This window comes from Trachypithecus francoisi, unplaced genomic scaffold (assembly GCF_009764315.1).
Source record: "Trachypithecus francoisi isolate TF-2019V2 unplaced genomic scaffold, Tfra_2.0 Lachesis_group11, whole genome shotgun sequence".
Taxonomy (NCBI): Eukaryota; Metazoa; Chordata; class Mammalia; order Primates; family Cercopithecidae; genus Trachypithecus; species Trachypithecus francoisi.
The window spans coordinates 71616472-71628528 of NW_022681456.1; the positions used below are offsets into that span (position 1 = coordinate 71616472).

Sequence of the window (12057 nt, forward strand, 5' to 3'; positions counted from 1 at the left end):
TAGATCCTACAGGGCTTTGTACTTTGTTTTAAGGACTTCGGCTTTCATTGAGTGAAATGGGAAGGCATTTGGTGTTATTGCCTAAGTAACAGAAAATGCCTTAGATTTGAAACAAATTGCTGGCTGTTCTTTTAAGAACAGATTGAGGAGGGTAAGGATAGAAGCAAAGAAACCAGCTAGCAGGCAAACGGAATAAACCAGATAAGAAGATGGTAGCCTGAAACCTGTAGTGCCTTTGTAACACATTAAAATCTAAAGTCTCCCTATATGATCTGGCTTTTGCCTGCTCCTTCAAACTCATTGTCTCACTCCCCTTCATACATTATTCCACAAACTACTCTTCTGGCTCCTCAAACTTGCCCTTCTTAGCGGCTTTGCACATGTTTTTGGCCCTTCAACTTCACCTGCCAAACTCATACATATTCTTTGGTCAAAGCTCATGTTACTTTTGGTAAATATGACACTCAGCTTAAATCAGGTGCTCTCCAAGCTCCCGTTAGCATTCTACTTTCTCTTTCATCATACGTATCACAATTCATGATTGATTTAATATTTATCTCCCTCATTAGACTGTAAACTCCAGGGAAAATAACTGTTTTGTTCATCATGGCATAATTAGTGATTATGAGAGTGAAAGTCACCTAACAGACCTTCAATAAATATTTGCTGAATAAATGACTTCATAAGTCATTCACTACTTACGAATTACTTGAAAAAAATTACCTAGCTTGATAATCTACAATATTCTGCAAATAATGCTCTGAATAACTTCTGGCTTTCGAAAATCAACTTTGTCATTCAAGGATGAAAAATATCCACCAGTGATACTCAGAAGAATAAAATCAATTCCAAAAGGAGTACTTCAATAGCTTTTAACATTCTGAACATCAAATGAATTAAGTGTGTATATAACCTCCTAGGGAAACTGTTTTAAATGGCACAACATTAATGCTACTTAATGAGAGCATCTTGTATTATGGGGGACAATCATTTGAACTAAACATAAAAACATTTTTAACAATTGTACAACACGTGAATATACTTAATGTCACTATGCACTTAAAATGGTTAAAATGGTAAATTCTGTTATATTTTACCACACACAAAAAAAGCATTTCTTATAGGTTGATTGGTATAATTTCAAAAAAATACATTATCTCGAAATGTACTGAATAACAACCCAGTTTTAACTCATAATAACTTGTCTTAGTGACTGGAAATCAAACTTTCCTTGCTTCAATTTCCTCATTGGTGAAATAGAGATACTTATGCCCTAACTCACAGACTTCTGTGAAGAGAAAATTAAGTGAAAAACAATAAAAAAAAAAAAACCCTGCATTATGCAAAGGGTACTGCTATTAACAGAGGTTGCAGGTTCAATACGGGGCTGTTAATGTTTTAATATGTGTTTATATGAGAACTAGTAACTGATTTAGATATTACTATTAATCGAACAATGGTTTAAGTAACCAACTCACTGACCCTCTTCCTGCCCAGATAGTTTATAAATCATCATTGTAAAGAAGTAAATGGCAATCTTTTAGAAAACACTTTGACATCAAAAATGAGCTGCTTGATTTTAACTAAGAAAAGTAAACCTAAAATAAGTTTTTCTTTCCTTTTATTTTCTTGGAGGGAGGGAATAAATCCGTAGTTCCCCTTACAGATTACAGATGGACATTCCTGATGTTTTGCTTTTAATTACAAACAGATTCCTTGAAATAATTATAAAAATTGATACAAGATACTTCAGCCTAATTATATTAATAACTTCTGTTATAAGATGTAGTCACTACAATACTATCTAATAAGTATATTATTAAATTGGTGTTGAACTTTCCTAGCCAGGATAGTGTAAAACCATTCTGTATTTTAGAATTAGATGTAATAATTTACAACTCTTTTGAAAGAACCTCTCTATTTCTCTAAGATCTCTATCATGTCATTTTCCTGTTATAGAATTAGGGACAGATAAAACACATAAAAACCTAGATTAATTCAGACAGAGGCACTAATCTTAGGGAACTTTGCTTATTAACTGAGAATAATGTGAACAGTGACAAATCAAATCTCATGTACCCATCTGAGATTAAGAAAGGCATGTTTTCATAACAAATCATTATTAGCCAAGTTACACAAGTGCAAGGCATTCTTTTAGAGATGCCATTTCTCCCCTAGTTGTGAACACTAAATTTTTATAGAACTATCCCATATATACTCTTTCTTAAAATAATCTGTCTGAGAACATAGGTTCTTCTTTTCCCACCTCTGTTCTCTTTCAAAAAGGAAGGGGTATTCTAGTCCAAAGGGAAAAGTAAAAACATTTTTATCTATGTTGAGAAAAACAAATGGTTCTAATGCAGGCAAGGTTGTTTCCTTTTTTTTTTTGCTTTTATCAAAATGGATAGATGACCTGACTGAGTTGTCATTTGATAGAGGGTTGAACATATTTTTGATGACAATTTGCTATGTAATTTCTGGCACATAATATGAAAGGAACTCACATAATTGAGTTTAATATCCTGGATTAGGATGAAAACCTGACCCAGAAAGTAGTATTTTTTAATTTTTCATCAGCCACATTCTCAGTTTATCAGAACAAATACAAGATCCTAAACTATTTTTTAAGAAGTATCTTGTGTCTCAGAAGTGAGGTTTTTCCTTTTACGATGAAAACTATATTCATTTAAATATAAGGTTGGTAATTTAAATAAAATTAGAAGGTTTTGCGTTAAACTGGACTTCTGAGAAACTGAGTTCCAATAAATGCAAAAACAAAGTCTCAAGAGCAGGCTAGTTGAAGTAATGTAACACAGAAATAACAGCTTCAGAAATAACTTTTTCTCTGTTTTACAATGTAATGAAGATCTATCTAGTTTCTTAAAAGTGTTATTTCTGTGTAGTATTACTTGTTCTCTTAAATCTTTAAAAAAGTTTAAACTTTCAACATTCTAAATTTTTGAACTTCTGTTTTTTTCTAATCAACAGATCATAGGAAAAAAAAAGCTGACCTTAAAAATGCTTGAAATCCCAACTTATTTTATATTTTACGACAGGAATAATGAATGTCTTTGATTAGTGTCACTTTTTTCAAGGACTTCCTAGAATCTATTTAAGGAGCTCTATTATGTCCAAGTAAAGATTTTGAAAACAACCATCTTATGCCATGCTGCTTTCCAATGGAGAAGACCACATTACTCCCCTGTTTCAAATCCATCTGAAGAGGTGTTTCATTCAGGAAACTAACCATGAGCCTCCTAGGTAGCCCTTGACAATTAAAAAGACTAGGGCTGAAGTGCTCTTGAATCTACTGAACTAATGCTAATTAAAATTATCACCAATAATGCAAAATTTAAAAACTGGGCACTCTCTAGATGGAGTAACAGATTTAGGGCACTAGAAAACTATCTTATTATATTATTTGAACCAATGGGACATGGTGGTATATGCCTATAATCATAACTACTCAGGAGGCAGGGGCTAGGGGTACCCAATTCAAGAATTCTGAATTTCCAACTGCCCTACAAATAGAATATTCATAAACAATTCTATGTTATCATATCCCTTCCTTATCAGCTTGCCTAGGAAGAGTCAATTTAGCATACTTCAGAAATCAAAGAGATGATAAATACCTACTGCAGTAACACTATATGAAAAATAAAAGTACACTCAATTATTTCTTTTTAGTCCACTACTGTCCATGTGGAAAAAGACTCAAGAAAAAAGAACAGACACAACGGTTATGGAGGATAGAATCTTTCAGAGTCATTCTGCTTAACTTCTTGAATTTTAAAAAAAGATGAGATAATTTCTACATAATACCTATTCAGTATTTATGATGTGCCAGTCAGTATGCTACGAGTTAAAATCACCAACTCACGTAACCCTTACAAAACTACTAAGATAGGGTACTATTATTTTCTTGTCAGACAATGAGAAAAATGAATTGTGGAATTAACTTGCTTAGGGAAACACAGTTATTATAAGAAGCAAGAAAGCCATGTTTTTAATCCAAGTGGTGTAGCTCCACAAACTGGGATCTTAACCTGTATTATTAGTTTTTTACGTGTTTCTTTTTTTTTTTCCAGGCCAGACTTTGGCTTTCAAACTATTCCTCAGAGCCCTGGGATTCCATGAGAAAGCTTCTGGGGCCATTGTGGAAAGTAAAGGAAAGCAGATGGGATTCTGGGAACTTCACCCAACCAAAGCAATTTTACAATATCTACTTAAATAATGGGGAAACAAATTTTCCACAGTAACTTAAAAAAAAAGATTTTGATGCTAAAATACAAAACATTTGAAAATCACAATATCTAGGCTGTACTCTTCATAAGGTCAGGATATACAGTTGTCCTTGGTATCCACAGAGGATTGGTCACAGGAGCCCCCCTCTCCACCTTGGGGATACCAAAATCCATAGATGCTCAAGTTCTTGATATAAAATGGTGTTGTATTTGTATATAATCTACATATATCCTCATATATAATCATCTCCAGATTTGTTATAATACTTAATAAAATGTAAATGCTATGTTGTTATATTGCATTGTTTTAAAATTCACATTATTTTAAATTGTTATTTATTTATTTATTTTTTTTGAGATGGAGTTTCACTCTTGTCACCCAGGTTGGAGTGTAATGGTGCGATCCTGGCTCACTGCAACCTCCACCTCCCGGGTTCAAGTGATTCTCCTGCCTTAGCCTCCCGAGTAGCTGGGATTACAGGTGCCCACCATCACGCCTGGCTAATTTTTGTGTTTTTTAGTAGAGACGAGCTTTCGTCATGTTGGCCAGGCTGGTCTCAAACTTCTGACCACAGGTGATCCACCTGCCTCGGCCTCCCAAAGTGCTGGGATTACAGGCATGAGTCACCACGCCCAGACAAATTGTTGTATTGTTATTTTTTACTGTGCTATATGGCAGTACCATATTTACCAGAAAAGGTTAACACTCATTCATACCATTATATCAGACAATCTTGAGTACCAATATCACTAAATTAAATAACAACAGTAATAATGTTAAATCACACTCAGATTGGTGCTGCTTAGTTTTTAATCATTGGTGGTCAAAAGATTTCACTATCTCAAGGCTACTGATGGGCTAAGTATAACCCACTCTTACATTTAAAAAGTGTACTTTTTATACTCTTTTTTTTTTTAAATATGTCAATACTATACCACCTGACGTGGTGAAATGATCACTCAAATTTGGAGGATACTGAATTACTTTAAGAGATCACATTAAAATTCAAATTGTCAGTAGAAATAATATTTGATAATATTTTCTAAAATTGATGAAAGTTGTCTTCAATTTCAAAGAAGTTACAAGGAAACTTGAAAAAAGCATAATTGAAGAAATAGTATCTGACAAAACCTATAGAATCTATTCTATTAGTTATCTAATACGCTTTTTATTTTTGGATCTATGAAGTTACATGAATTTTTGTGAAATAGAGGAGTAAAGGCTACTGCCACCATTTTGTACTCCCTCTTACAGTCAATTTTCAGCTCGAGAGCTGACATCTTAATCAATTAAAAATCATGGAAGTTTTAAGAAAATAAAACTAAAGGCCTAGCTTTTCTAATTTCAGATGTGAACTAAAAGCTAAAAGCCGCACAAATAAAAACTTGTTTTTCTCTTCTCCAAATTGTTTGAAGAACTTTATTTTAGAGACAGTATAGTTTCTAACTAAATTAAGCAATAGTCATGAAATAATATCCACTGCTTAAAATACTCACTGCTAAAATCTTCATCAAAAAATTTTATGGCTATTACCATAAAATTATAAACCATCACACTCACGGCTATGTCTCAGATGAAATGGAACACGTGATGGTAAATTATATTAGGAGGGTCTGCAATAGAGCTATCAATTTATTCTAATAAAATAGTTTTGAATAGAAGCAAAAATGAATAAAATGAAGATTCTCACACCTTAAACATAACATGCAAGAAAGTTAAACGATGCCAAATCTAGCTCAACCTGGCTGGTTAAAGATTTAATTTTAATACCCATTTTTGAGAAATTGCAGTTAACCATATGTAGACAACACTAAACAGATGTATCAAAGGGACAAAAAACTAGGATGTAGTATTGCTTTAGAAGGAATTTAGTCTGAATGCTGGCCTGAGCCTCCCATGAATGATTAGCATCAACACAAACTCTTGTGCTCTCCTGACAGATTCAAATTTCGAATCCTTATGTTGTTAAAATATTTTATTAATATTTATGAAAAAGCACCAAGATTGGTTTTCCATACTAGGAAAAAAAACTCTAGCTGATGGCCGGGCACGGTGGCTCACGCCTGTCATCCCAGCACTTTGGGAGGCCGAGACGGGCGAAATCACGAGGTCAGGAGATCCAGACCATCCTGGCTAACACGGTGAAACCCCGTCTCTACTAAAAATACAAATAAAAACTAGCCGGGCGAGGTGGCGGGCGCCTGTAGTCCCAGCTACTCGGGAGGCTGAGGCAGGAGAATGGCGTGAACTCGGGAGGCGGAGCTTGCAGTGAGCTGAGATCCGGCCACTGCACTCCAGCCTGGGTGGCAGAGCGAGACTCTGTCTCAAACCAAAAAAAAAAAAAAAAAAAAAAAAAAAAAAACTCTAGCTGATATCAAGCCTCTGGAACCAAAGTAATTTTGGCAGTTCAAGGATAAAGAGGTATATAAAAACGAATATAACTTGGTGATCTGGGAACCGGGTTTTCTGGTACTGGTATAACAACAATTTACATAAAACATGTTCCAGAGATGGTCCAACAGATACTATAATTTGTCTGTCCCATTCCTATCTCTGAAAGCTAGGCACCCATGTACTTGACTTTGTTATTTAATAACTGTTAGGACAATAATACATTTTGGTTTTCTTCTTCATCTAGAAAAATAAAGATAAAAATTTAAATTGTCTCTATGTCTAACTAGTGCTAGAATTCTTGAAAAACTATTTTGAATAAAGTAACACTACATTATGAGCAGGATTACTCACTCGAAGAAGATTTAAAAGAAGAGTTTACTAATCTATATATTAACCTATCTGCTTAGGCAGATAGGCCACTTCCCAAGTGGTTCAACTCTAAAGCAAAATACCAGAAATCAATTATGTCTTCCCACTCAATTTCTAAAAGGATGCAAACTCCTGGCCTATAGTGTATGACAGATTCTAATTTCCAAGAATATAAAAAGGCAATGGTTAATTTAGGAAACAGTTGTATGAATGACGATGTATAAAAAGATTCACTTAGAATACTGAATGGTGAAGAGTCATCCTTTTCTCAGATAGTGAGAAAGATGTCTAATAATGTCCTTATCAATCTACACCCTGCATTTAATCTATATCTTTGGAGGCTGCATTCTGGGCATAGGAGAGTCAACAAAAAAATATGAATAGAGAACAGAAAAGTTTAGATTTAAAACTAAAAATTCAGAATTCACAAAAGAGACTGACCAAAAAAAGGTTAAAATTCAAGTATCAAAAATGGTTTGCCATTATTCTGAGCTTTTATAAACACAGAAATTTTATCTGTAAAAGGGGAATAAAATAACCAGCCCTAAGTTTATACACAGTAACAGTAATATTAAAAAATATATATATCTCATTACTTCAGAATCAATCAAAGACATAAATATTTAAAAAGTTAAGTTGAAAGAGGATATAGACTAGAGCAGAAAGAAAAGAAAAAGGGGGTAGGGGGAAGGGGAAAGGCAGTTATCTCTTATATCCCCAAATTAAAAGGCCTTTAAGGGAAAGTGATTTGTTAAAATATGTATATAAAAAGAAGTTCCCAAGATTTTCCTTTTTAAAATTTTAATTTCCCATTAAGACAAAAAAAAAAAAAAGAAAAAAAAAAAAAGGGCAATAGACTTCTATTGAATAATGGAGGGAACGCACAAGCTTTTTTGCTTTTTTTCCCCCCTTCTTAGACAGCTTAAGTTTTCTGTTTGATATTATGTTTCTGCAAAGTGATATTTAATCTTGTACATTATGTTAATCAATCACATATCACCTAATTGAGAAACATATGTTCTACTACCAGTAGTAGAATGAATGAGTCAAATATGTATGCTTACATCTTCCATGAAAAATGAACTTTCAAAACATATACCCATGTTCTGGCATGAAAAACCAACTCTATCTTCTTGTATTACAGATTTCCATGAAACATGAGTTTCACTTTGTTTACAAAGACCTACCTGAATAGCTGAATTCATGAAACACGTATTTCCCAAGTTACTTAGGCCACAGAGACCTGGCTGTTCATTGTTTCTTCCAGGTTCTGAATAATCATAGTTCTTATAAGCAGTATATGATGGGAGACAGTAATTTGAGTTTTTCACACTGGAAGAAAAAAATATTTTCATAATGCAGCCAATTATATTACAATATATTTATAATGAAGAGTACTTTAGGCCTCTTTATGAGATATATGGTTGATCATTAAATTTCTTTTATAAAGTACTCAACTGAGATACTTTTAAAGACTTGAACCTCAAACAAAATAACTCACCCTGAGTTAAGATACTCCTTATCCAATCAACAAAATAACTCTCAAATACCACACCAACCAATACAAACCACGATTATATCTTTCTACCTTTGATTAACTGGAGCAGCTTTACAGCTTGCTCCATTCCCCATTGCTCCATCAAATTTAAAACATTCAGATTTTAAAAACCAACTGCAGCAACAAATCATCTCCTTTATGACCCTTTTGCATTCTGTTATTGTAATAGAGTAAAAACAGTAGAAACAGTAAGAGCTGTGCTTTAAAAAGTTACAGGTAAGAGCAGAGAGTTCCAAGGCCACTGTGCCCTCACTGTTATGATGCACTGATGATTCCATTTAGTTTCTATGCTGGACCAGCAAAAACTAGTATTCAAATGCAGAAAAAAGCCTGGGTGAACACGAATGCAAAAATGATTCTAAGCAAGTATATCCCAGTGTTATTTGCCTTTTCTTTCTTCTGGTTTCTCAGATTAATGTGGTTTATTTAATTAGATAAATAAAACCTCAAGATAATTTAAATGTTAATATTAAAAACTATAATATTCTAAAAGTTACAAAATCAGGATAATTTTTAGAAAGAAGAAAATGTTAAATGATCCCTCTTCCTTCCGCATATAATAAAAAATAATTTTGTGAAAAAGAATGGATTCTTTCTTATTTCTTAATAGGTTATTTTATAAAATATGTATGATGAATATTTGGGATATAATCCAAAAGCAAGCTTTCAATCTTTTTTTATTTATTAGAAAGAACCTGAATGAGATCTCTGCTAAAAGCAAATGATGCTATAAATAAAACAGCTTTATAAATGAACATGTAAATCGGTATCTCTAGCAATTCACAACTGGCTATAATTTATTCCTGGTATTACTTTTATAGAGTAGTTTTTTCTTATAATTTCAAGTACTTCACTTTATTATTCCATATATTACACTCTCACTTTGTCATTATAAGAGTTTATGTGAACTATACTACTACCTGTTCTAACAGTCTTTAGCAAAACACACACACACACACACACACACACCCCAGACAGGTAAAACACACAAAACCAAACCAACCTCAAATTACACATACAATGTTAGCCTACTAATGTTTCTGTATTTTTTAAAAAACACTCCCTTCTCCTGGAAACAAAAAAGGTCAACTCCTCAACTCTGAAAAAACAATCCACCCTGAGATAAAAACAGCAGGCATCAAAGAAATAAAACATTGATCAATTCAAATTCAGAATTGCTAGACTTATAGATATTTACTTGTCTTAAACTGAAACAAAACACAAAAAATATAACTCATGCATCTTTTCTTGGCAAATCATTAGCCTATGATTCACTTTTTATTTTATATTCTTAGTAACTAATAAAGTACACAGTGCCTATCAGCACTTTTAAGTATTTCCACTCATAATTGGATTATTGAATCTAACTTTGGGTACACACAACAAAAAGCTGAAGTACAAAAAAAAAAATCCTGTTTTTCTTTTATTAGTGTTAAGTAGTGCTAAAAATGAAGATCTTCTGTATATTATTTTAAAAAAATGCAAGGCTTGCATTTTCTACACATTCTACACGTTACAGAGAAGAAAAAACTTCTGACTGTAAAATTATAGTAAAATTTAAGCAGCTAGAGCACACAGGAAAGTATGCCCAAATGCATGCTCACGCCTATACACACACACGTGAAAAGACTAAAAGCACATTTACATGCTCATTCCATAAGTATATATTCAGATATCTTGTCTCTCCCCACATGTAACACAAAGAGATGCTGGAAGTTCTATTCTTCTTTGCAGCAACATGATGGAATTTGATGGGACAGAAATTCCTATTTACTGAGAAATGAATAAAAAACTTATTTGCAAAGCAGTTTTTTGGTTTTGTTTTTTAAGAAAATCTAAATCCCTAAATAATATCTACAACTTCGCTCAAAGGTTGAGATAGTCTAGATGCTCAAAATGATAATGAAAATCAATGAATTTAAGATACTTCAATATTATCTTGATTGGTTACTTATAATCCACATGTTATGTGTGCTTTAAATGAAATATTAAGGTTTGTCATGGAAAATATCAAAACTAGCAGTTTATGTAATTCAAAAAATTTATGAAAATCTGGGCCCTAGTATCTTTCATGACTATGTCTAGTAATTACTTCCTAAAGATCTTAAGCTAGTCATCATCTTTTAAGGCTATGCTACTTTGCAAAAATAAATTTACAGTAATAGTAATGGGAATTTTAATACTATATTAGGTTAATTCTGTATTATATCCATCCTTCAATAAAAACACACTAAAAATACACTTTTTTTGTAAAATTGAACCTTACCTTTCTATAAAAAATTTCAGATTGACTTTTAAGCTAGTACTAACACCTGACTTTATAAATATATAATTTAATCCTCATAACTATAATTATGCCCATTGTGCAGTTAATGAAATGATGCTTTTAGCTAACAAATTTATCAAGAGCCAGATGGTTAGCTCTGGTAGTTTCCAAAATTCACAGTTCCTGTTCATGGCTCAATCTCATACAGGGAATCATTTTCATTTCAAATAAAAAAGATATAAATAAATTAACAGAAAAATAGAAATGTGCTCTGCATTTGGAATGTCAAATTAAGACAATAAACACATTAACAATATTTTTTTAAAGGCAGTGTTAGTAATATATCAAAGCAAAGAAAGCAGGGCAGAAAAATACAGGTTATAGAACTATTACCAGAAAGACAAGCTGACAGATACTTAAAAATGTACTTTAATTATAACTGAGGCAAAACCAAATACACATGGGACTAACAGGTAAAATTATGACACAAAGTAAACAAACTATATTATAGTAATGGATTTTTCATAATACAAGTTTTAATAAAAACTTATTAAACTTAAATGAAATAATTCCAAGTATACTTTATTACTTGGAATTATTTTATAACAATATTCTTATTTCTGGAAATGAAAATTTTGTATCTTAGAAACGTACCAGTGTAGGGTTAAATCTTGAATTTATAAATAAATTTCATATAAGTTTGTGGACAACTATTGATTTTAATATATTATTTATACTTTGTAGACTATTTCCACATACATGAAGTTTCAAAAACATAATGCAAAAAGGTCATTACTATTTCACCTACTTTTAAAGAAACTATGCTATTTCTATCTGAAGTCTTTCCACAAGCTGAAGAAATTCAAGAAGTAAATTGTATGTAAAACAGTTGTTTAAATATGGAATTCAAGTTTTTTAAGGTTAAAAAACAAAACTTTCCATTTTACAAATGCTTAAGTTCTGTTCCTTACTAAGAAAGAAAATCCATACATAAAAATGTACTTTCAAGCTCAAAATGGTCACAGCTTCATGGTACCTCAGTGACCATTTGCTACTAAAATTCCATAATATGACAGGGCTATTTCAGTGTTTGAATTAAAAAAATATAAATAGCTAAAAATATAATGTAGTCGTATGATAGAATCATTGAAACTTAAGACTCTAATTTCTCTCAATAGTTTCTGCAGTCAGAGGTTTTTAGATTAGCTTATACTGTCAAGTATTT

General features: G+C 32.2%; 1 protein-coding gene across 5 annotated transcripts in view; it reads right to left on the minus strand.

Moving 5' to 3' along the window:
- Window positions 1-12057, minus strand: part of USP15 (ubiquitin specific peptidase 15) — a 150138-nt gene that overhangs the window by 46153 nt on the left and 91928 nt on the right. For all 5 annotated transcript variants that reach the window (XM_033221431.1, XM_033221432.1, XM_033221433.1 and 2 more), the window contains one exon: window positions 8196-8340. In XM_033221431.1, the coding sequence (XP_033077322.1) occupies window positions 8196-8340 (145 nt within the window). Of the gene's footprint in view, window positions 1-8195; window positions 8341-12057 lie in introns of those variants that run through there.